Source organism: Petaurus breviceps, unplaced genomic scaffold (assembly GCF_028583685.1).
Source record: "Petaurus breviceps papuanus isolate PSGF00001 unplaced genomic scaffold, PetGlider_PUasm1.0 37, whole genome shotgun sequence".
NCBI lineage: Eukaryota > Metazoa > Chordata > Mammalia > Diprotodontia > Petauridae > Petaurus > Petaurus breviceps.
In genome coordinates, this window is record NW_027186296.1 from 72,486,896 (window position 1) to 72,514,220 (window position 27,325).

At 37.6% G+C, this 27,325-nt stretch overlaps 1 protein-coding gene across 1 annotated transcript in view; it reads right to left on the bottom strand.

The window, feature by feature from the left end:
- EFL1 (elongation factor like GTPase 1) overlaps window positions 1-27,325 on the bottom strand; it is a 219,820-nt gene that overhangs the window by 56,033 nt on the left and 136,462 nt on the right. The window contains exon 16 of the mRNA XM_069098699.1: window positions 2,659-2,790. Coding sequence (XP_068954800.1) covers window positions 2,659-2,790 — 132 coding nt within the window. The remainder of the gene's footprint in view (window positions 1-2,658; window positions 2,791-27,325) is intronic.

The following is a 27,325-nucleotide window of genomic DNA, read 5'->3' on the forward strand; positions in this document are numbered from 1 at the left end:
TTCTAGAGATTAATCCAGAAACCTCAGCCATCATAGTTCTACTGATTCCATAAAGGAAAACTAAGTTTTCAAAGAAATTGATATGACAGCATGGTGGAGTTAAAAGAGTGAAAGATTTTAGAGTCAGGTGACCTAAATTTGAACCTCAGTTTTGCTCCTTAACTACCTGTGTGGCCTTAGTCCAGTCATTTAACTTTTCCAGACCTCAGTTTCATTATCTGCAAAATAATTGGGGTGGACTTGAACTCTAAAGTTCCTTCCAGCTCACATTCGTCTGATCCTATGATCCAGTACATGTAGGATGTGGCCAGTGGCTAAGGCAGTTCCCAAAGTGGACATCAGTAATTAGGAGAAAGCAAAATAGTTGAGACTCAGAAAAGGAACACTTTGTGAGACTAACAGGAATCCACACAAATGGATGACATGAGCCTTCCTGGAAGCTGTCCTAGAACAATCAGAAGCCAGACCACTGAAAACATGCTGAATCAAAAATAGGATCTGAAATTGTAAAGATGCTAGGAAGATGTTGCAATGAGGCAAAAACAGAAATCAGATGGTATGGGTCAACATGTGGTCTAGAAAAGGTCTGGCCTAAAAAGCACTGAAAGTAAGATTTTTCTCCTGCATCCTCCTTCTCCCCCTGGCTTGTGTGGCACTTCCCTCTTTTGGTTCTTTTTCTACCTGTGTGACAGACTACCTCAGAAACATGGCCTGCCCCAAAACTCTTTAAAAAGGCCCTCTTGACTTGCTTCTCTGTTGTTGATGTATGGGCTCCCATGATTTGAGTTATCTTTCCCTTTCTATCTATCTATCCATTTATCCATTCTAAATCTCTCTAGCAAGCTTCAGTCATGGATTTCCAGTACCTAGCTCACCTACTAGACATTTCTACCTGGATGTCAGGTGGATAAACTGAACCAACATGTCATTCCCAGGGATTATGTAGGCATAGAAGATCAGGCACGACTGCCCTGAAATCCTCCCAAAACTGGGAGACTGGAAGAAAGGTTATTTCTTTATCACACAGATAGTAAGTCCCAGTACATAATGACTAAGATTACTCTTATTATGTACCCTATTTTGTGGTTCCCAGGTAGGTCTTTGTTGTAATGGGCCCAATCTGACCTCAAATTACAGCTAAAGAATTCTTGCTCACCCTGCCACTGTGGACAAGCAAAAAGGAAGGCAGCTTCCAGATGATCTAAAGGCAATGACAGCACTTATGGGACTGGCAGAGCTACAGAAACCTAGAGAGAACATGGGAACCACTGTCACCCAAAGTTTGTAGAGGCCACCAAGCACCACTTCTGAGTTCTGGAGAGGCATTTTAGGAAGAAATTGTGGCTAATGCTGCTCCTATAAAAGAGAACTTAGTGAGAATGAATCTTTTCATGGAAATAACCATCAATTTGCTAACAGCCAATGTTACTCCTTTGGGAGATTCTTCTCTGACCCTAGGCCTCTCTGCACAACTCTGGACCACTGTAACCTTCCTGACTAGCCATTTGGACTTGTTTATCCTGCAAACTCTGGTTTCCCCAAGTATAGCATTCTATTCACTTTTTTTTAAGCAATTGGGGTTAAGTAACTTGCTCAAGGTTACACAGCCAGTTATTTCTGGGTGTGGTGCTAAGTATCTGAACCCAGATTCGATCCCAGGTCTCCCGAATCTGGGGCCAGCGCTCTTACTCACTGTGCCACCTGGTTGCCCCTATTCATTTTCTTATATCAAAATTTAGACCTTGTTCCTTTTCCTCACAAGAATTTTTTTTTCCAAAGGGTTCACTGAAATGATAGGCAGGATTCTATGCACCATAAATCTATACAAAAATTTGGCTGAGGAACCACAGAAAGTCATCAAGAATGTATTTCTGAAGACCAAAGAGAAAGACTAATGATGAGGAGGAAAAAAGGGGAGTAGTCTAAAGAGACTGATTTGGATGCACAGGAGAAACTCATCAACCAGTTAAGATTTTTCAGAAATGTACTGAGGATGGAAACAAGGACAGGTAATGGAGGATTTAATACAATGGCAGGAACTGGAAAGAATGTCAGGAGGGCTAAAATTAAGAATGAGCTATCCTTGGCAAGAAATGCTAAGGATTAAAAAACAAAGATTTATTTTAACTAAAGTGAGGAAGAGGAGGACTAAAGAAGAGAAGTAAATTTGTCCCATTTGCCTGGGACAAATGGAGCAATGATAAATGATGAAGAGAAAGTAAAACTGATCAATTCTGATTTCATGTCTATTAACCAAACCAAAGTGGAATAAACTTCCTCACAAGGTAGTAAGTTATCTTTTATTAAAGGTTTTAAAAGAAAAGGCTGTACAACTACTTATCAGTCATGTTATAGAAGGGATCATTTTTTAGGGGCCAGTTGGACTAAATGGTCTTTGAAGTTTCTTCTAATTGTAAAAGTCTGTGATTCTGATTCACCCTCAGGTTCAATGAATTTTTCCCAATTACCAGCAATACAGAAGGTACTACTACAAAGTCCCTTCTTTGCCTACTACGAAGTCCATAAATACCAAAGACAAGCATTTTTTAAAGCATAATATTTAGTATCCGTTACAAAGAGCAAAGCACGAGTGTATTGCAGAATAGACATTTAATAAAAATTTGTGGAACTGAGCCGAAAGTCAAAGAGTTGTCTTACTTGGATGTTTTGGTTCAATTGCAACTCTCACAATGGGTGTGGCTTCAAAGTTGAGTGGGATAAAGGGCGGGCAAGATGGTGAGGTACATAGGGTTGCAGACTTCAGGACAAACTCTTGTAGACCTCCTATCCCTATAAAACAAACAAAAATAAAAAACTAAGTGAACAAGAAAGAAAGGTTGAAAATATCAATAAATAATGACAAATTTTGAATTTACAACTGAAAACCAAACAAGGACAAAAATCTAATTTAAAATTATATAGATTTGGGGGTGTGTAGGTGGCGCAGTGAATACAGCCCCAGCTCTGGAGTCAGGAGGACCTGAGTTCAAATCTTTCCTCAGACACTTAACACTTACTAGCCGTGTGACCTTGGGCAAGTCACTTAACTCCAATTGCCCTCCAAAAATCAAAATAATAATAAGATACAGATTTGCACACTGACTTTTTATTGATAAGCAATACCTGTCACTGCTTCCCAAACCCTAATACTCTATTGTATCATAAAGGATTAATATAGGCCTCAATTTGGCATACAGCATTACTCAATGATATCTTGTTTTTCAACACTGATTTACATACATCATGCTTACAGATAACATTTCATTTTTTTAAGAATAAATGTAGAAGGGGTGGCCAGGTAGCACAGTGAGTAAGAGCACCAGCCCCAGAGTCGGGATGACCTGGGATCGAAGCCGGGCTCTGACACTTAGCACCCACCCAGAAACACCTGGCTGTGTAACCTTGAGCAAGTTACTTAACCCCAACTGCTTTAAAAAAAAAAAAAGAATAAATGTAGAAGATAAATTCTCTATAACTAAGAATTAATTTCATTTATGCAGGAAGACTTCCTCCATTTAAATCCAAATCTATGCCAGAAAAGCACAACCTTGAGAGGTTCTAAAATGTCCACCATTCAAAGATAATAAGCCTTGTTAAGTTTAAAGAGGACATCCCAAGGCTGGTCATGGATGTCTTTCTGGCCACTGCCAGCAACTCAAGAAGACCATCTACAACAAAAGGAAAAAAGAAGCTACCATCTGAAATCAAGGGATGCAAAACTACAACAATGAAATTATAGATTCTTTAGGTATTTTAATAAGAAATGAAGGAAAATTTTAAATAAGTAGACTCATTTCAACTGATCATTTAGTCAACAAATATTTAAAGAGTTAATTGAAACAACAGTAAACATCAATACAAACTTACATTTGCTTAATACTGATTCATATTTAAATTTGCTTTAATGCAGAAAATTTCTTAATACCTTATTTTAGTTTTGTCCCTAAGTCTCCATTAGGATTGTTCAATTATTTTCCCCAAATAATCAGATTTATTTCACCCACTTTTCCTCATGATAGTTAAAATACGTTCCATTCTTCTGGTTCTGCTTTTTTTACATTTCATGATTTAATAAAGATTTTTCTAGACTTGTTTGAATCTTAATTGCTTTATAGTATTCCATCTATATGAATGTACCACACTTTAACCATTCGCCTATTGTTGGATAGTTGGCTTTCTCTTTCACAATTACATAGAATGCTTCCATGAAAATCTCTGAGCAGATAGTTCTTTCGTTTGTATTACGATGACACCATCAGGGTATATGCCTAAAGAAAGAATTACTGGGTTAAAGGGTATAATTATCTTTACAAATTTTACTGCATAATGCCATGTTGTTCTCTGAAATATTTTAGAAGTTTCAATTCCACCATCAATGAATGAATATTCCCATTTAGTCATAATGCTTATATCATTTTTTTCATGTTTTTTGACTATTTTTTGCCAATTTGATGGGGGTGAGATGGTACCTCTAAGTCAACAAACATTTACTGAGCACAGCATGTATAAGGCACTGTTATACACTGTACATGGCACAAAGACATATGAAACAATTCCTCTCCTTTAGAAGTTTACAATCTTGAGGGGAAAGAAGAAATATGCACAAATAACTACAATATGAGTGGCATAGATACTGATTATACAGGTATATAGAAGAAGATTATAAGGTTGGCACAGTGTTCAAGAATATTTTAATGGAGGAAACGTCATTTGACCTGGGCCTTGAGAGATAAACAGGATTCAATAAATCAGAGCTGGAGAAGACAATTCAATCAGAAGAAAGAGTGTGAAAAGCCTGAAGAGGCATGTCGGAGGGACAGAAATAATATCAGTTTAGAAGGAATTGAGAAAGTTCATTTAGGGAAATATTCTGAGTGAAGGCTACAATAGGAATTTAAATTACTGAGGGTGTGGCATGCTAAATAAAAGGCTTTACCCTTTTAGTTCTAAGGTCATGGAGAGTCAGTGAAAATTTTTGAGCAGACATACCTTCATCAAAATAGTGTTCTTATATAATTTATCTGACAGCAATGAAGTAGAAAGGCAAGGATAAGGAAATATAAGTAGAGATACCAGTTAGGAAGAGATGAGAGGCAAATTGTGAAGGGAGATGTGATAAGAGTTGTCAACTGATTAATCGTAAGAAGAGAAGAAATAGTTGATGATGACTTCAAGATTTCAAGTCTGGTTGATGGGAAAGTGGTGATAACACTGACCGAATCAGGGAAATGGGGCTGGGGGAAGATGATGGTTTGGGTTTTAGACATTAAATCTGATGTAACTGCAGAACAAACAAGTGGAGATGGCAAAGACAATGGGAAATGTCCAATCAGAACTTAAGAGAAAGCTCACAAATGGCATAAAGATTCGGGAATTATTCAATATACTTAAATTTAAGAAACATTTTTAAAGTATCTAACATATGAGACATCATGGAGGTGCTAGGGATACCAAAAAAAAAAAAAACAGTCCCTGCCATTAAAGAGTTTATTTATGTTGGGGGGAAGAGGACATATCATTTACAGAGATCAATTATTTATAAATATTCACATGTTAAATATTAATTATTTATCATATACAATCATATATTATACCTTTTATAGTTCTATATTATTATAATACATCAATATTTAATATTAAATGAATGTGAATATTTATATAAATATATAATATTTAACAAAGCAATTTTAAGAGGGAAGAAGCACTAACAACTTGTGGATGGGGTGGGGAATCTAGAAAGGCCTCAGACAGGTGACAGTAGCCACACTATGCTTTGAAGAAACTTGGACTTTCCAAGAAGCTTTAAAGGAATACATACCAGACAAGGGAGGAGCAACTGTGCAAAGGCAAAGAGGTGGTGAAGGAAATACTGTGTACAGGAAATAGGCAGGGAAGTAAAATGAAATAAAAGCCTGGAAGGGGATGTGAGGAATGTAGTCAAGCACATAAAAGTGATAGCTGAAGTTGTGAGTGAGAATAGAGCTCTTTCTGAGAGAGAACAGCAGGAGGCAAAGGGTAAAAGCATGAAGAGTGTCCACTTTAAGGGATCTGAGGAGGAAAACAGGCAGAAAAAAGAGAGAGAGAGCCAAAGTCTAAACATATAAAGAATTCCTTTCATGTGTAATTTGGGGGTGGTTCTACATCAGGAGAAACGACAACTTCCCTGAAACCATCGGTATTTCTTGAACTGGAATCTTATTCTTCAATTACATCCTATCCATTTAGGCAAGCCAGTAAACACATGTACACACATCCATATGCACGCATGCGCACGCGCGCGCGCGCACACACACACACACACACACACACACACTTAGTGCCAGCAAAGAGAAGTGTTAACTTTCCATTTAATATAACACTAACCTGAGTCAAATTGTGTTGCAACTGAAACCCACAATTATTTCTGGCAGACACATGCCTACCACCTTTACAACCCCACTGGCAGAACCAACAGCCAAAAACCACAAATAAAGCTGTGATTCACAGCTCAGTTGAAATGGAACTATGACGTCCACCATCATGTTATAGGTTTATGTGTGTAAGACCCACATTCTGAAAGCAATTGATTTCCTCTTGGGGCAATTAGAATACTCTTATAGATGATGGTGCCTATGTCTGGTCTTGTAGCCAAACACCTAAACTTTACACAAACATAATTATATGAATAAAAAATTATGTCATTTTTCAAAAAGTGAAATTGAAAATATTTTTATTCAAATGAGCATAAATGTTAATGAACATTATATTTTAAGTAAGGTACACAATTGAAGACAAAGTTTTAATACAAAATCTAGATGATTAAGAAGTACCCTCTTACTAATTTTAAAATATTATCAAATATTCTTTAGTCTAATCCTAGTTTTCTCCCAGGTTTGAAGAGTGCTCAAAATGAGCCAGTGTTATGATGTAGTTGACAAAAAATCCAATGCCATTTAAGGCTGCATTAAGAGAAACATATTGTCCAACACAAGAGTCATAATAACCCCACTATACTGGTCAGACCACTTTTGGAATACTACATTTAGTTCTGGGCATCATATTTTAAAAGAGACATTGGCAAGCTTAAGTTCCTCCAGAAGACAGCTCTCAATATAGTCAAGAGTATGGAAACCATGTCATATATTTGAAGAAAAAAGAAAACTCAAATTTTTAGTCTATGTAACTCCAAAGGGCAAGAATAGGCTGAAAGGTTGAAAAACTTCTTTGGACTTCAGTTCAATCTTAGGAAGACCTCTCTAAAAATTAGAGCTATGTCAAACTAGAATAGTCTTTTTGTAAGTTCTCTGTCATTGGAGGTGTAACAAAGCTGGATGCTCATTTGTCAGGAATAATACACCGGGAACTTATTTATTATTAAATGGAACTTTGATGACAGTTAAATATCTATTAAGCACCTACTGTGTTCAAGGCAGTATACTAGGGCACTGAGCTAACCATAGTGGGAAGACATGACTTGACACAGTTGTTGTTTTTCAGTCATGTTTGATTCTTCATGACCCCATGGACCACAGAATAGCAGGCCTTTTTATTCTCTACTATCTCTTGAAGTAATTATGTTCAAGTTCATGTTAGTTGTTTCCATGACACTAAATGTCCATCTCATCCTCTGCTCTTCCCTTCTCTTTTTGCCTTCAATCTTTCCGAACATCAGTCCAGTCTTCTCATTTATGTACCCAGTGAATAGCTTAAATTAATTACTGACTGATTCGAGCATCTCAGCTCCTCCTCTTCCATACACTCCCCTCTCCTCTCTTCTCTTCTCCTCCTTCTCCAGGGGGTCTGGGGGGATGTCCATGCCCTTACTTGAGGGTATTCTGCACAAAGGAAGGTGAATTTTGATGGCTGAAGACTACTTTGATATAGTGGGGTTTATTGGATAGAATTCTGCCTAAAGACCATGCCTGAAACTGAATTTATTCTTTCACTTACTGGCCAACAATAGACTTGAAGTACTGCCAAAGTACTGCTTAATGGTTATTTTTTGGGCCCTGGTGTCTCAGAGTGAATGTAAATCCCTTGACTCACTTCTTATACAGCCCTAATCACTGAATGGGCATTGCCTCAATCAGACTGAGAGCTTGCAAAGATCTTAGCTTTAAAAGGCCAAGGTCTCCCACTGTATCCTGGGCCATCTTCAGTAGTCCTTCTCTGTATCTGGCCACTGGAGCCAGATGGCTCTGGAGGAGAAAGTGAGGCTAGTGACTTTGCATAGCCCTCCCTCACTGTAATCCAATTCACTTGCAAGTCATGACATCTTTCTGATGAATGAGAAACAAACCCTGACCTTGCTGTCCAAGGGACTCTCAAAAGTCTTCTCCAGAACCACAATTCAAAAGCATCAATTTTGTAGCACTCAGCTTTCCTTACATAGACATACATTGCTACTGTAAAAGCCATATCTTTGACTATATAGACCTTTGTCAGCAAGGTGATGTCTCTGTTTTTTAGTATGCTGTCCAGATGTGCCATAGCTTTTCTTCCAAGGAGCAGCTTCCTTTAATTTCATAGCTCCAGTCACCTGCAATGATCTTTAAGCCCAAGAGTATAAAATATGACACTACTTCCACTTCTTCTCCCTCTATTTGCCAGGAAACGATGGGACCAGTTGCCAAGATCTTAGTTTTTTTGATGTTAAGTTTCAAGCCAGCTTTTATACTCTCCTCTTTCACCCTCATCAAGAGGCTTCTTAGGGGAGGCTAAGTGGCTCAGTAAATAGAGCATCAGCCCTGGAGTCAGGAGGACCTGAATTCAAATCCAGCCTCAGACACTTAACACTTTACTAGCCACTTTACTGACCTTAGGCAAGTCACTTAACGCCAACTGCCCTGCCTACCCCCCTCCCAAAAAAAAGGCTTCTTAATTATTTTTCACTTTCTGCCATCAGAGTGGTATCATCTGTATATCTGAGATTGTTGATATTTCTCCCAGAAACCTTAATTCTGACTTTTGATTTGTTCAGGCTGGCATGTCATATGTTGTACTCTGCTTATATAAGTTAAATAAGGTAACAATATATAGCTTTGTCATATTCTTTCCCCAATCTTAAACCAATCGGTTTCTCCATGTTCAATTCGAACTATTGCTTCTTGGCCTGTGTACAGGTAAGAGTATGGAAAAGAGAAAGGAAACTCTCACATTAATTTAAAAAAAAAAATCCAAAAAGAAAATTGCCAAGAAGTACTGAAATCCAGAGGGCAAAGTACAGATTGAAAGAATCCAAAAATCACCACCAGAGGAAAAAAAAAAACTAGACAGAACATACTCAGAAATGTAACTGCCAAGCTCCAGTAAGAGAAAATTCACCTATTAAGGAAACTCAATAAGAACCATATAGAACCTTGCTTCAGCTAGGAGAAAGAAAAGAATAGATTGGAATATGATATACTGAAAGGCAATGGAAAATGATCTTCATCCAAAAAGAATTTATTATGCTGAGCATATCTGACAAAGAAAAAAAAAGCTTTTAGCAGAAACAACTTCCAAGCATTCCTCCTAAGAAATTAGAAATAGCTAGGGTTTTTGAAATGTAAATGTAAATGTAGCAAAGACTTAATAATAATTATAGTTTGACAACATTATTTCTTTTGATCCTTACAACAATCCTTTGAGCTAAGAAGCTGCTACAGTTTCCTCATTTTACAGATAATTAAACTGAGGTTTATAAAAGTTAAGTGACTTGCCCAGAAACACAACGAAACAGTAAAAAAGTAAACACATATGAATAATTCAGAAAAGCTAAAAAAAAAAAAAAGAGCCAAGTTACATCTTAGAAAGAGGAGACTACTACCACTTCTCAAAGTCTTACTATGTCTAAGGGGCAGGTAGAAAATAAAGACAAGCTATGAACTTGGGTCTTCCCCCAGAAGAAGAGACAAGAACTCACACTAGGAAGGCAGAGAAAGGATAAAAGAATTTTAACATGTCTGATGGAACAAGAGAAGGAGGGAGAAGGGAGACAAATAGGTATTTATATAGCACTTACTATATGCCAGGCACTATGCTGTTTTTTGTTTGTTTGTTTACAAATATACTCCCATTTGATCCTCCCAAGACCTCTATGAGGTAGATGCTATTATTATCCCCATTTTTTTTTTTTTACAATTAAGGAAACTGAGGTAAAGGTTAAATGACTTACCCAGGGTTACATGGCTAGTAAGTGCCTGAGTCTGGATTTAAACTCAGGACTTCCTGATTCCAGGACCTGCACTCTAACCACTGTGTCACCATCCATCTCTAAGAGGCAGAAAATTATTAAAATATTGGAGGGGATGGGAGGAGGCTGCAGGGCAAGTAGTGATCTCATGAATTTACCTCTTCATCCTAGGATGGGCAAAGGAACATGAGCCAGCTTCCAGGTCTGCTGACAAGAACAAGAACAGATTTCTTTTTTTTTTTTTAAGAAGAGATTTCTTAATTCTATTTTCATTGTTTCCACATTCCTATAAACCAAGCCTGCACAATCTGTGGCCTACAGGCTATCCTTTTGATAAAATTAGTTAAGGTTGGTCCTTAGAAGATAGTCTAATCCCAGGACCATACTTCAGGTTTTCCAACTTGGTAGCACCTGCCACAGCTTATATCCCACTAGTATCAGTCTTTTAGATAGCTGTGTTCTATGATGAGAAAATAATTCATCCTACAGTAATTATTACACCTTTTCTGACAGCAGTACTGGCAAAGACTTGAGAAGGGGACAAGAAGGTTTTTGCCTGAGGCAGCCCTACATCTCTAAGTGAGCAGAAGAGAGTGAGTTGGCCGACTTTTAGAAAATGCAAGAATTTTCAATTATTCAAGCTTCTCCCTGAAACAAAAATCACCTCTTCTCAATACCAATTTTCCCAAGTTGAACACCCTTCTCAATACTATAGGCACTTCTCTTAGCTTACAAACTGTAGAGAAGGTGTTAGTAAAAGAAGTTCCTTACCAGGTACTTACATTGATGAAATCATAGGTCTGGTTTTTAAAAAAAAAATTCTTAATTCTCCATGTCTACATGATTCTCTCTGTCTACAAATTATGTGATATTACAACCTATGAGAAATCAAAATGGGAGATCACTCAAAGGCAAGAAAGGTAGGTGAAAACATAACTAGGCTTGTAGTATATTACAAATTATGAACTATCTTCAAAAAGCAGCATAAAAGTTATCATCAAAGGTATATATGACTAGAAAAGGAGGTGGGTCATAAATGTAGAGAGAGCAACTCACTGATAGCCATATAGTCTTATGAGATCTAGAGAAAGACCTATAGTACTCTATGTGGGCTCCCTATAAAGAATTTTCAAGAGGATATTATGAAGACTACACAGGATGGAAGCCATGGATAGGTTGTGATTCACATCACTGGAAGGAGTACTATCATCAACAACAGTACTGATCCACTGCAGTTTTGTTTTTCTGTTTGTTTTTTTGCTTTCTGGAGGGCAATTGGGGTTAAGTAACTTGCCCAAGGTTACACGGCTAGTTTTTGAGGGGCTTTTTTTTTAAGTATCTGAGGCCGGATACGAACTTGGGTCCTCCTGACTCCAGGGCCAGCACTTTATTCACTGCGCCACCTAGCCGCCCCACCACTGCAGTTTTTAAATGTACAAGTTTTATCCACTTTAGTAGAATGTCAACTACTTGATGATAGAGATTGTTTTACTTTCATTTCTATATTTTCAGAGACTAGCACAGGGTCTTGTATACCATAGGTGCTTAATTTTAAAATTTAATGTTTAAAATAAACATTTATGGAATTAAACTTAAATTAACTTTCACGTTGTCCTTTTGCTGTCCTGTTGTCCTATAATGATATCTGCTCCTACCATCTTTACCATCTCCTTTATTTGCCCATTAGAACTTAATGGTCAACCTTCAACTTAGCTCTAATTTGTTTATGTTTTCTGGTTTCATTTATATTAAGAATGTCTGTATGAATATGATCTAGTTCTCCTAGTGTGCTAACTTCAAGGTTGCTGGAAACTAAAAAGCTAGCATTTAGAATATATAAATAGTTAAATTAATGTCTACAGTTTTTAAACATTCTGATGCTATCACTATGGAAGCAAAAGGTGGCCTCATGGGATTAAGGTTCATTTAACATTTTTATCTGTTTCATGAGTTTCCCCAGCTTAAAAAAAAAAAAATCACCATCCAGCGGCTATCCTTTTGTTGATAAAATTAGCTAAGGTTGGTCCTTAGACAGTAGATAGACTAATTCCCAGGACCATACTTCTAGGTTTTCCAGTTTTCCAGTGGGACCTGCCACAGCTTATATTCCACTAGTATAAGTCTTTGAGAATCTGGAGTTATCTAAGTTCTATGATGAGAAAATAATTCATCCTAACAGATTGGAAATCAGAGGCAGAGTGATGAGAAACCTGCAGATGACATAACTAGCTTGGGGCTGGCTTACTTCCCTATCATACAGTCTTCTTTCTTTTTTTGTCTTAAAAATAAAACATATAAAAGCCAAGCAGAAAACCACTAAGAATATTCAATTTCATATTTTGACAATCACATGCAGCTATATTAAATTTGAACAGAATTTCACTTTTACTGCTCATATCAAATCTAATAACAAAAACCAAGCATGCCGTTTCCTGAATCATTCTGACCACATACGTGCACATTTTCCCTCTATTTCTCTAGTCACTAGAGCATTCCTCTCCTCACTATTCAGTGCTTGATCTGCTAGTACAAAAGAACTCCAGAAAAGCTGGATTGCTGGGTAGTTTTTACAGTTCAGAAAGTCTACCTCCAAATTAGAAATAAAAGAATATCCAACAAAGCCAAAAGTATGGGAATATCCTGAACTAAAAGATGGTCTTCAAACTCCATCCTATCTCTGACCTATGACCAGGCTGCACTTCCTTCTTTTGCTCAGAGAACATGTGGTTTCAATGAGAAACAAATAGTAGTCCTTCCTCTGTCTCATCAGGCACCCAATCTGCAGATGGCCAGTGTATTTTCATCTTCTATAGCTAATAAAAGAAATTTTCACACACACCATAGTAACTTCTTTCTTTGCTTTTCATAAAATGAGCCCAAAATTTAAGTGACCAAATCTACTATTTCTAATCAGATGCAGCTAGATTTATTAAGATGACAATAGTTCATTCAATTCCGGGATGGGAGGAAGCAAACTTTTCAGATTTTCTGTGTCACAGCTAAGGCAGTGTGCTGATAAATTGATGCCTCCAAACCACAGTAACATGTGATGGTCCAAATTCATCATCAGTCTTGCCACCAATAGCCTGGTTGTTATTTTTTCTTGGTGAGGTTTACAACTTGACCATTTTAGCCTGCCTTAGGCTGTAATTTGACAAAGCAGCTCTCAATTCATGTGGTTTGTATTTCACTCAGTTTCATCAAAATCATAATTGGGGGTATAGCCCCTTCTAAAAAAAAAAAGAGTTGACCAGTCAGGGCACTGAACTAGGCACAGAAAATATTAGGACCTCAATGTAGTTGCCAAAAATTTACTCTGTGATTGACAGCAAATTGCTTACTTCCTCTCTGTTCCCATTTCTTCCTTAAGTGCCAAGTGAAATTAGACAAATTCTCTTGTTTAGGCCATGTAGTGCATTTGGCTGACAGATGAGACCATTCACTTGAACACTTCCTTCTTCAGTTTGGTACAATTTACTTTGCTGTCATACATCATTATATCAGTTGCCATGCTGCTGAGCTTAGACAGAACCACTCTCAAAGTCCTAATGGGGCGGTATCTCAATATGCACCATATTAGCAATTTTTAAGGAGTACTTCCAGCTCCGGTAGGTCTTTATAGAAAAGGCAGTTCACTTGATAGGGTCCCAGGTAAATTAAAATAGCCTAGCACAGAATGGCTTGCCCCCAATATCTGTGTGCCAAGAAGCTTTATTAGTCATCTCACAAAGAAAATATTGCAGTACTGTAGGATAGAATGAATGTCTTACATGAGAAATCTACAATCTGCAGCAGTGATTCTTAACTTTAAAAACTTACAAAAACATTTCGTAGTTCCTTCCAAGTGTGGCTTATGGTGTTTCCCAAGACACTTCAATTTTGACTTATCTGTGAATTTAAAGGGAGATCCCTACTGTCTAGTTATCAGCTCAAAACCGTATAAGGATCTCGCCTACCCACAACTACAACGTGTGCGTATACACATATACTAGATAGTAAGCCATTTGAAGGCAATGGCTACATCTTCTACTTCTTTTGGATTCCACAAACTAACTAGAGTTCATCACTGGGTATGAGTTCATCACTCAAATCATGCTTTTATAAATTCAATTAAATTATTAAAGTAAATAACACCATCTTAACCTCTTAGTTTTTGTATAATGTCCCTCACCAGCTGTGTAAGCTTGATCAAGATACCCCAGCTCTCTGAATCTATTTGCTGATCTGCAGTAAGAGGCTAGACTAGATGCACTTGATTATTTCACTATTTTTTTACTCATGTGGTAGGATATAGGGTTGTGAAGAAAACATTTTGCAAAATGTAAAGTGTTATATAGATACCACATATAAACTATTTATTATTATTATTATTATTTTCACAAGGGATTAATAGAACTTTATTTAAATAAACATTTATACTCTGAACAAAGCCTCAGGGATGGGTAATGGGGAGCAGGCTCTATCACCAGTGGTTTTACAAACATCAAAGCAACCCCAAGGTCCATATGGTAGCTCCACAAGCATGGCCAGCAACTGGTTGTGCTCTTATAGTACATCAGGCAGCATAGTGAAGGCTTGGCTCTACCATTTGGCCTAAACCCAGGAGAGGATCCCACAACAGCTGAACAGTGTATGAATCACCTGCTAGCCACAGGAGATCATGGTCACAGTAATAATGATAAATGATTTCAAATGTCCTTTCCACACCTAAATTTCTATGTCCTCTTGTGGGGTGTTCAGGGAGGACCAGCACCACAGTGTGAGGGCTTGCTAAGGCCTTTTCAGGGTGTTGATCCACCTTTGGTGCCCACCTATCACCTAACTCTCACCTGCGGCTGCAGCGGCCACACCCTGGTAAAACCATCTAAGCAGATGAGGCTAACCCCTATTTGTAAAGTACTGTGTAAAGCATAAAGCACTATATAAATGCTAGCTATTATTACTGTGGTTAAAAGTCCTATATGGCCCCTGTATAATGGATCAGCATTCCTGTACAGCATTTCTCCTATGCTCAGCAGCCTGTCAGTCCATAGTTTAGAACCAATGAGGTGACACTAGTACACAGCAAGATGGCAAAACTCTTAGTTGTTAATATTAATATTCTGGAGGATGCACCATATAAATTTAACTATCATTAGGAAAACCTGTGTTTGGAGGATGTTTTCCTATTACAAATTCAACAGTATGCTGAAGCAAATCAGGAGAAAAAATTCTTTATCCATCTGTGTGTATCCTTATTTTAATATTTCACAAGATATGGGAAATGGTTTTCAAGACCTGGGAAGCCTGTATTTTCCCATTATAGAAATTTACCTTGAAGCAGGCCCGAAATATTAGGGTATCTAAGAATTGTTACCCTGGTATTACTCTGCTTATGTTGAGTTATCATCATATTCATGGGTTGGGGGGGGAGTATGATGTGGTGGAGTTAAAAAGAGGGTCACATAGCAAAAAGAGTACTTGAATTCGAGGGAGCTCAGTCAGAAGACCAAGGTTCAAATCTCAGCTCTCCTTTTATGACCTTGGGCAAATTCTTCCATTTTGGGAGCCCTCTGTTTTCTTAATTATGGAATGGGTGGTGGGAATGGACTAGGAGATCTCTATGGTTCTATCAGACTATGATCACAAACCAACTATAATTGTAAGAATAATTTTCCTGAGACTGTAAAGTACAATAAATAAATTCAGAATATTTTTCTGCGGACTACATGGTACAACTCTTCCCTTATGTCCATCTCTAATGCAAGGATTCTAAACCTTTTTCATTTCAGGACCCCATTGGCTGTCTAGTGAAGCCTGTGGATTCCTTCTCAGAAAACTTTTTTAAATTCATAAAAAAAAAATACAGAGGATTATAAAGGAAACCAACTATACCAAAATACAGTTATCAATTTATTTTTTTTTGGAGGGCAATTGGGGTTAAGTTACTTGCCCAAGGTCACATGGCTAATTTTTCTGTGTGTGTTAAGTGTCTGAGGTCGCATTTGAACTCAGGTCCTCCTGACTCCAGGGCTGGTGCTCTATTCACTGCACCACCCAGCCACCCCTACAGTTATCGATTTAAAACAACGACAATAAAAACAAAACAAAAACTAAGTTCACAGACCATGGGTTATGAATGCCTCCCCTAATGCCATATCACACAGTGTTGAGGTAAATTTAAGCTCTAGCAGTAATACCAGACTGAAAAGGCTTCCAGTAGGAGCCTGACACTGTGTGTTCATATTACAAAAATAAACTTGTCTTTAGGGGGAGGGGGTGTAGGAAGGGAGGTTCATTACCAAGTAGATATCAAGTATACTCTCCATAGATGTACACAAAGATGATGAGGGTGATGCATGCATCACCAGAGCTAGCTCAGTGTCTGGGACACTCTGAAGGAAAGTGGGAGAGAAGGGGTATTAGACTGCTTAACAAAGTGAAGGTCTACAGAGCTGTTGTGCTGACTTCATTGTTGTATACCTGTGAAATCTGGACTGTGTATCAGCACCATGTCAGAAAACTGAATGACTTCCATTTGCATTGTCTTAGGAAGATTTAAGATCACCTGGTAACATAAGGTACTGGACACCAAGATCCTTTCTTGAGCTGAACTGCCAAGCATTCAAATCTACTGCAGAGCTTCAACTCCAGTGGACTGGCTACATCATTTGAATGCCAAACCTATATTTGCCTAAAAGATTAGTTTCTGGAGAACTCACACAAGGCAAACACTCACATGGAGGTCAGAAGTGATACAAGGACACTCTCAAGGTCTCTCTGAAGCACTCTGGAATCGATTGGGTGACAGGGTCATTCAGCACGGTGTGCCTGTATCAAAGGAGGCACTGGGATCAAAACTGTAGTAGCTCAAAAGAAAGGTGAGATGCACAAATTCAGAGACATCTCCATTCCAAATGTTCATATAGACCCATGACAGAGCCTTCTGAGCTCATGTTGGTATGATGAGCCACAGTCGAACACACTGTACCTTGACCCCAATGTAGTGATGCCATTTTGGTCCTCTTTGAGAATAAAGGAAAACAATCAACATATCAAGATATCAGGTAATTCATCTGGACAATAATAACATATGCTACCTATCCATTATGTAGAGAGATTATGATTTGTATCTGTGATAACTCTAAATCCCAAAAGTCCCTGAAATACTGAATTCAATTCAACAACAAATATTTTTTAGGTATGCACAGTGGCCAAGGCACTATGCTTGGCAGGGAAACAAAGACAAGAAGAAACAGTGCCTACCATTAAGGAGGCCACACTGCAGTGGGGAATGTGGGGGGATGTAGTGGAGGTGGGCAAGACACAACACCTACAAAGTATATACAAAGTCATTCAAAGTAATTCTGAAAGGAGACAAGGCTTCAGGTAGATGCTGGGACCAGGGCGATGGTTGAAATTCCAAAAGGCAGAGCGTGCAACTACATGTTAGATATGGGGAATCACCCATGCAAAGGAAGTGAGACAGAAAATGGACCACTTTCAATGGAGAAAGGCTAGTAGTTTGGACAGAATGGAAAATCCACAAGGGGAGTAAAATAAAATAAGGCTGGAAAGGTAGGTGTGAGCCAAACTGTGAAGGACTTTAAGCACTAGACTTGAACGAAGAGGGAAGAGACTGGAAGCAAGGAGACTAATGAGGCTCATTCAATAGTCTAGGGAAGAGGTGATAAAAGATGGAAAAGGACAGAGGTTGTGTGAATGAAGACAAAGGGCTAGATGGAAGAGAGAGGATAGGGGAAGAATCAAAACCTGGCAACTTCTGGATATAGGGGGCTGAAAGGGAACTAAGTGTCAAGAATGACTATGAGACTGTCAACCAGAATAACTTAAAAAATGGTGATGTGATCAACACAAATATGGACATGTAGAAGAGGGATGGATTTGGGGAAAATGAGTTCTATTTTGGATATATATCACTTCAGAATAGTTTGTCTACTGCAGGCATCAGCCCTGCTAACTTCCCTGCAGTATGAAAATAAGACAGCTGAATAACTCCCATTAGTATCTTGCTTCCAATATGGACAGTAAGGATCATGCTATGATTGTACCCATCAGAACTTTTAAGGTTGGAAATATATCAAAAAATATCCTATCTTCCCTTACTACACTTCTCTAAGGCTCTGTGATATTTTTCCATAAGGGGTCTCCCACCACCAAAGGCAGACTTCAATGGCTCTGTGTAGTCTTTGGGCACTGTGTGGCCAAAAAATTAACCACTGAGCAGATAAATGAGTGATGAGACTTTCCAAACCTAGCTAGATTGATCAATAAGCAACAGTCTATTGCTAGTCTTACGCAAAGTCTAGCCTAGACTTTGGTAGGACCAGTCAGATTTTATACAATCTTGGCATGATCCTGAAGTATGTAGTGTCCCACACACAGAATGAAAAAACAAAAAAAAATTTGTATCAAATGATTATTAGCTAAATTTAGTCACTAAGTGGGTTTCCCCCAATTAATTGTATACCTATATGGTAACAAGTAATGTGCTTCTATATCAAGAGCACACAATCACTAGAAGATTTTCAAGTTAGTGTCGTGATTTAATATTTCAAACATGCTCATACTCAAGGCAATACTTGAACATATGAGTAACAAAACATTTAAACATTCCAACAATTACAGTCCAGTCTTAAATGTACTGGATTCTCCCACATGGTTTGGCAAAAATCTCCATCAAACAGATGGGTTTATGCCTAAGGCAATAGAAGGGCACTGATGGAGTTAATAGCTGGCTGAAGTGCCCAGCTCCTCTGACATTTTCCAAAGGAGATTCTTTCAGAGGTCTGGTGATGTCCTTTCTGTACCACACTATGACTGCCAGGATCCATACTTCAAGTCTCTTACCCAGTAGCTATGAATCTGTGCTGATAATAGTACAAGTGGTTAAAGAACATTTATAGAGTGCAAAAGGTTAAAAAGTATTTTTAATACATTAGCTAATGTGATCTTTATCCTAATACTTACTCCTCCTAATAATAAAATTATAGAATTTTCCTCCTTGTAACTGATAGCATGAAATTAACGGAGAAAGGTTAGGAAATATGAGTTCTAGTCTCACCTGCCACTAACTAGCTGCATGATCACAGATGAGTCAATTTTTCTGATCCTTGGTTTTCTCATCTGAAAAAATTTTTGCCTTACGCTTATTATGGAGTTGAAGGCAAATTATAATCTACTTTGAAATCATCTTTTTTTTTTTAGTTTTCAAAAAAATTTTAATTTTTTTTCTATTATTAAGTCCTCCAGAAAGGAGAAGAGAAGAAGGTCATGGAAAAGACAGAGGGGAAACTTTCCCAGTCTTCCCTTTGGCCTTTCTCCACTGCTAGGATTACCTTCCATCTACTCTATCTATATTTTGTATGCACATAACTATTTATATGTTATCTCCCCTATTAGAAGAGCCTTGCCAGAGATAGTGATCTTGTCTTTCTTTGCATCTTTAGAGTGCCTGGGATATAGTATGAGCTTAGTAAATGTTTAGTGACTAATTGATTGCCCAGAAGAAGAGAGTCCTCATTAATTATAACAAAAATCAGTCAGTGCTAAACATATTTATCTGTTTATTGATGATAACCTCACTTTGAAATTTTCAGTAATAAATGCTTAGTCTTCCAGAACAGGAGATTTTTAAAGCTGGGCTTTAGTCCAACTCCTAGAAATGAAGAAGTGACTTGCTCAAGGTCACAAGGTTATTACTTGGCAGTATTTGCTACACTTTTGACTGACATTTGAAGTTAGCAAAGAAAAAGTTAAGAAAGCTAAGGGGATATACTTCTAAATAAGGAGTAGTTCCATCACTTCTCACTGGCTGTAAGTTCAATAAGATTCCTGTTTTGTGACACCCAAAGTTTTAGAGATGGGATATTTTAGGCATCAACAGGATCTGTGACTATAGAACAGTACTAAAACCCTCCTCTACCCAAGAGATTTAGGCAATAAGTAGACCCTCAAAGGCCTTCTTTTATTGATCATAAGAACAAAGAACTCTTTCTTGGTTGTTATTATTAAAAAAAAAATGATGATGGTAATAGTAAGACGTTACATTTGTAAAATCCATTACCATTTCCATTGTGCATACATTATCTTATTTGAACCTCCCAACAGCCACTCATGTGGCTGACATTGCTGGTGTTATTTTCCCCAATTTTACAGTTGAGGAAGCAAACTCCAAGAGGTTAATTGAAACAAATGAAAAGAATACTTTTTTAAAAAAAAAAAAGCAATAATAAATTGGACACATCCATGGTTATGTTTTCAACCAGCAAGCAAAGCAAGTAAAGAAGCATAAACAAGCACCTTTAAGATTACCTACAGTTTACATTTTGCCATATATATATATATTTATATTTTAATTGCACCCCAGAGCCCACGTTTTTCTGACTCTATCAGGGATCATGAAAATCAATTAAATTAAGGCAAATGTGGCCATTAATGAGAATGTTAGAAGTGCAAGCAGCCAGAAGGAACAACATAACTGAGAAGCTACTTCTAGGATCAGTATGTCTCCTGAGAAAAGAGGAAGGTGCTCATTCTATGGGCTCTCAAAATATATGAAGAAAATATGGGGAGGTGGGCAGGGTTTAAGGAAGAGCTTAAGAGAAGTGTGGAGAGAAAACAAAGTAATTAGAAGCAATGGAAGGCCGTTTAAAGTATGTGGAAATGAGGAGGAATGAAGATAAATTCTATAGTTAAAAGAAGAAAGGGAGGAAAGCTGGCAAGTAATTTTAGTCAGATCGGTGAGACAGAAAATAGAGTTTACAGATCAGTTGCTTTAAAGACTATAGTTAAATTAATGGGAAAAGCACACAAAAAGAGATTTGGAGAAAAATTAGCCAGTGTAAAGCAAGAATTTTATGTAGGAAGCACATTAGCTTCTCATCAGAAAGAGGGGAAAATGCTTCCAATGTCTGTCAGCTACACCAACAGATACAATTAGTCTCACTAGAGCTTCAGTATGAAAGGATTCATAGAAATCCCAAATTCGCACACACATCAAGGCTGCAAGGGGCCTCAGAAGTCATCTAATCCAGTGCTCTCATTTTAGAGATAAGGAAACTGAGCTCAGACAAGGGTAGCTTGCCCAAGGTCCCACATTTACTGAGTGTTGTAGCCAGGACTAGACCTTTAAGGACCTTTCCTGCCCTAGATCTATGGTCTGATGACCTCAGGTTTTCTGATTCTGACTAAAAGCAAAACTGCATACTCTGTGTCCTTAAAACATATTGAAATTCAAATGGTGGGTAACAGGGCATTGAAAGGACACTCTGTTAACAATGAACAATGTACTCTTGCTCTCAAATGGACCCATCTCTATATACAGTTGGCTCTCAAAAAGGCACAGGACAGGACCTGTGGATGGTGTAATGAAGCCCTCATGACTATGAAGAGTGAAAAATGAGTGTTACTCAGAGTGAAAAGGATAATGAATACCTCAACAGTAGTGGTGTCAAAATCAAATAGAAACAGATTCCTGAAAGTAGAATATTGAATTAGAAAGCCACCAACACTATCCGCGTTGTATAGCATTTCTGTTTATTTTGATAGATATTTCCCAGTTACATTTTAATCTCCCTCCTGCCACACTGGGGAGTTTCCAAGGCCTCAAGTTTGATACCTCTGCTCCATATCAGCAATACTAAAGAAAGGGAAAGATACACCAAACCATTGTGCATCTCCTGGTCTTCACCTCTATATCCTTAAGCATGGTCTCTCTTTAAAAATTCCCAGTCTTCTAATGGTGCACACTTTCCCATACAAAGGTGGCTGAAGGATTAAGAATCTGGCACCTTATTAATTCAACACAATTTATAGGCATGTACAGGTAGCTACTGTATCTGTGGATTTTTTAAAAGACTTTTTAGCATATCTATTCCCCATCTATTGAGAGAACATTTCTTTTATAACATTGTACTGCTCTGAAAAAGGTTCCTAGGGTAATCAAGAATTCAGTTAAATATTAAGATCCAAATTAACTTAAAAAAAACATTAATTAAGTGCTCCTATGCACAAGGTGGCTGGGGATACGAAGATAGGTGAGATATGTGGCCCCTGCTCTCAAAGAGCTTATATACAACGGGCAGGGAGAGTAACGGGAGGAAAAGCGCGTACACAGTGATTATGCATGATACAAGGGAGAACGAAACAGATGTAAGGGAGGAGCAGTTAAGGATCAGGACTGTGTCAGAATAGCTTCATGGAGTAGATATCACCTAAAATGGGCCTTGGAAGATGACTTTTGGCCCACTGATCTTGCAATTTCAAGAAGTTCAGGAGCATAAGAGAATCTAGAAAAAGAAAAAAAAAGTCTCCTTTCTCAGAATCCTCAAAGTATTTTGATGGTATCTCTTTAGGTACTTTGTTGAACAAGTGAAAAAGAACAAGAAAGAAAAAGGACTAGGAATTATGTGACAATTTTTTTTATTTAAAAAATTACAAAAATATGAAGATCAGTATTTCATTTTAATGCAGTACCCAAATTCCTCCCAGTTATTTACTAGTTTTTCAAACTCTGAAGCAATTTTCGAAGTAACACTGTTAATCTAGACTAAGAATAAATCATGAAAACTTCCTATATTCTTTGCCACTGCACAGATCAATGAAATCAGGGGAAGGGAAGTGAATAAGCATTAATATAGGATCTACTATGTGCCAGGTACTAGGGTAAAAACGTTATAAATATTATCTCAATGATCCTCACAACAACCCAGCCAGGTAGGTGCTATTATTATCCCCATTTTACAATTGTGGAAACTAAGAGGTTATGTGACTTGCCCAGCGTCACACAGCTATTGTCTGAGGTTGGATTTGAACACAGATGTTCTGAACTCCAATCTATCAATACACTTTTATTAAACTTCTACTATGTGGCATGCACTATGCTAAGGCCCAGAACTCTATCCATTGTCAGCCACCCAGCTGCCTCATTACTGCATAATCAATGAAACATTTCTGATAAAACATTTTATTTCCAATTAGAAGACACTTAAAGTGAAATATTAACTACAGTTTACATTAGAACAACAAGGTAAGATTTTATGCTGGTGTGAAAGTACTAAGTGTTTATCCGTATATTTACTAATGTAGCCAACATAAAGGTTTCCTTTAAATATTGCTTTCTAAGCAACAAAGGAACTTTAAAGTCACTTTAAAGTTATAGCAAAATGAAGAGAGCCCAACAGACACTCAGTTTCACATCAAAGTGAGAAGGGGTAATTTAGGCTGCAGTAACCACTTACCCATAATCCAAGTAGGCAACATATAGCTATTTGATACTCCCCTATAGAAAAAAATTTAATCAGTATCATACAGGTCATCAATACCAATAATGGATAAAACTTTGTCATAGAATCAGTCAGAAAATTTTTAGAGTTGAAAAAGATATCACAGATCATCAAGTCTCCTCATTGTATAAATGAGGAAACAGACTCTGTGGCTTCCCCAAAACACAAGGAGAAAAACTAAGTATAATCAAAAGAATTCATGTTAGAGCAAAATAAGACAAACTCTAGTGGGGCTAAAAGGAAACCTTCAAATACATATAATAAATAGAAACCGTGTTATCACTGTCTAATGCTAAGGCTCATCAAATTAGAAAGATGAAAGATGTTAGCTTTGAATAGTAAGGAAAGAAAATAAACTAATTTCAATATTTAAATTCCCTTCCACACCATTTCAGTCTCTCCCAAAATATGTATGTCAATAAATCAAATCCTAAAATCAGAAAAACTGACACTTCTGTTCTCAAACAAAAGGTCTGATTATGCATTTGACAGATGCTATTCTCATGCTGGCCAGTTTATAATGACCCACACAGTCTGTGTTGGATTTTTTTTATTTTAAATACCTCTTTAAAGTAAAATAAAAAAATCTAAAGGAGACTTCTATTGTTTTGGTTATTAGCTGCCTCTTTTTTTTTTCCAGAAAAAATTAAAACTGGATTAGGAGTGAAGAGGCATAGGATATCAGGTACATCACTTAACCTTTCTAAGTTGGTTTCTGTAACTATAACATGAGTAGACTTGGTTCAGATTTCTTAGGTCCCTTTCTGGCCCTAATAGTCTATGAATCTGTGAATATGTTTCCAAAAAATTCATACTTTCCTTTGCTCCCTGAACATGAAAATTCAAAAGACAACGCTCAAGAATTTGCAGGTTTGTCCTTCTCCTGAAAGTAGCTATTAGGTGAATAAAATCAGAGTATAGGTTAACAAATTACTTGATTATATAATTATGACCTCTGGCAACATCTCCTCTTTAGTCCAGAAAGCTTGAAAGCAAGGAGTACGAATTATTTGTCACCTTACCTAGAGATGAATGAATTATAATTATTTGCCTACCTGGTTTAACTTCATTGACTAGATTATAAGAACACCCTTGAGACCTGAGACTTATACATTACAGACACACAATAAATGATTGTTGAATAAATGTGGTTTCTGGTTATTGACTTGACTTCCACAAGAAATACTGTGAAGGGAGGAAAAAACCCAAACTTGTTATCTGAGTATTTGATTTGATTGATATAATCTTCCTACCTTCCCCTCCAATCATTCTTTGGCAGCCTAAATACACTAAGCCTCATTGAACTACCCCTATTATTTGCCAGACTGAATAACAAACCTGACTCAACATGTAGTTAAGGCTGAATACATAAAACCCTGACATACACAAAGTCAAGATGTTGTACCCTGAGAAAGCTACTAAGAATTTCAGACCAATTTTCCAATAGTTACAGACTAGTTCCCATAGGTTCTTTGAAATGATGCAGAATGTTGATTGGTAGTGTCTCCCCAGCAGTACTGAAGAGGATATATAAGCTACTAGGTAGCTGAAGCTGCTACAAAGTATCATTTCTTAGGGCGTTCATACATTTGTTTTTCTTTCGGTTTGGCTACTCTATTTGACCCCTAGTCATGTGGATCTGCAGGAGGGTGAGATTCTCCCTTGGCTTTCAAGGAACCCAGGCTAAGAATTTCCCCAACAATACCAAGGTGATTTTGACTCTATGAGATTGGGCTGACAGACATGAGGCAATGTTTTATATTTACTTGATTAATTTAATAAGTATTTATAGAGTGCCCAAAATTGGCAGAAGCACACAAGGAGATAAGTGGAAATTACCAAGAAGAGCGATTACATCAATGCCCACAGTGTTATAATTTCTGTTTCCTATAGTACCAGTCACAGAGAACTTGATGGGCAGGTTATTTCACTGCTCTCAGTCAGTTCTTCATCAGTTCGATAGAGATAATGCCATCTGCCTTGTCTTGAGCTATAAGAATTCACTGAAATAAAGGATGTGAATGAGCAGCAAAAATGAACTATTCTCAAAATTATTAATGTTAGATATTAGCATTTTTATGCTTCTAATTGTTTGCAAAGGCATACTTGGTTGTAAACCAAAAACAAAACAAAACAAAACTTTGTATTCTGAACCTTTACAGACAGATAAATTGTGCCAAAAGCACAAGTCTAAAAATCATAAGAGTTTTCATAAGGAGCAAGTCTTAGTGTTTTATGCACTTCTATTGCAGGATGGTTATTGTCAGCATGAGTGGCAGGAGGCGAAGATGAAATATCACTAGGCTAGCTTTGAGTAGTGAGAAACAGCTCAAAAGAAGGTATGGACCCTTATTAAGGTTACAGATCTATTACCATTTTAAGTGAGGAGAAAGTACTTCTAAGTTTCTATTAAAGAGACTTTGTTTTAGCTAATATGAAGGGAAGCCTTCAGAGTGAATGTGATCCTAAGCTGCATTAAAAAAGGCCTAAGTTTCAGGATTTGAGAAATCTTGTACTCAAACAACTTAAGGTATTGTGTTCACTTCTGGCCATCACTTTTTAAGGAAGGACATTGATGATCTAAAGAGTATTCTGAGAAGGACAACCAGGTCCCAAGAACAGTCCATAATGGAATGAGTTTAGGGAACTGAGATTGTTTATCCTCGTATGGAATAAATTTACTAGAGTATATGATAACTGATGCCAAAGGGGAGAATTAGAAGTAAGGGGTGAAAGTTGCTGAATAGAATTTAGGATTTACATGATTTAAAACTTCCTACCAAATAAAACTTTCCCCAAAATAGGACAGGCTGTTCTGGAGGTGATAGGTTCCTCCTTCATTTGAAATCTTCAAAGAAAGACTGGATGACTACTTAATGGGTATAGTATGTCATAGAATGATTCTTTATCAGGTAGGTACAAATTGGACTTGATAACCTAAGGTGCCTTTCAACTCTGAGATTCCATGATAGCTATGACAATGTGATAATATATAATTACCATTACTATTATGAGGAGGATGGGGGGGGGGAAGAAGTACATGGAAAAGAAGGAGTAAAGAAAAAAAGGAAGAAGGAGGGAGCATGAGAAGGAAAGAAGATAAAGGAGAAGGGAGGAGGAAGAAGGAGGAGGAGGAGGAGTAAGGTTGGTTTGAGGAAGACGTGGGTGTGTTTTTAAGGCAGTAGAAGCTGTCAGTTAACGGAGAGACTGAGGATATGAGAGAGCAGAGATGAAAGGTGGCAATATTCTGAAGATGATGATGGAACTGGACCATGTGTCCATGTAGAGGGGTTTGCCTTGGCAAGGAGTAGGACCACCTCTTCACGTGAGACAGGAGTGAAAGAGAACCTGGTGGAACCTGGCATCTCAGTGATGTGAAAAAAAAAAAGGAGGGAGAAGAGGGAGCTCTTAGTGAATGCCTCAGATTTTTCATATGAAATAACGAGGCAAGGTTCTCAGCTGAGAGGTTGGAGGAAGGAAGAATTATGTATTATTTGAGATGGAATAGAAAGGTTTGTAAAACTCAATGGTTTGAGTGGGATAGTGAATCAATTAGCAAAGTGTAAAAGGACTGCTTTGTAGAAATGAGGGCCCATTTGAGATCATGTACCATAAATCTGCAGGGGACTAAGCAGTTTCATGATTCTCCAGCTTTGTTTAGTATCAGCTGAATAGAACTGAAGGTAAAGATGGTGGGAGTGATCCAAAGCTGGCCCTTGAATGAACAAGATCAGTAAGAGGCAAAAGACTCAAGAGAAGAGGAAAGAGCAGAGTTGAATTGGTTCACCAAGAGGTCAAAATGGGAGGAGAGCGTAGCCAGGCAGGGATGGTGGCCTGGGAAGGAACTGAGAGGGTCTGCAGGTGATCTCTAACATCCTTTGTAGCT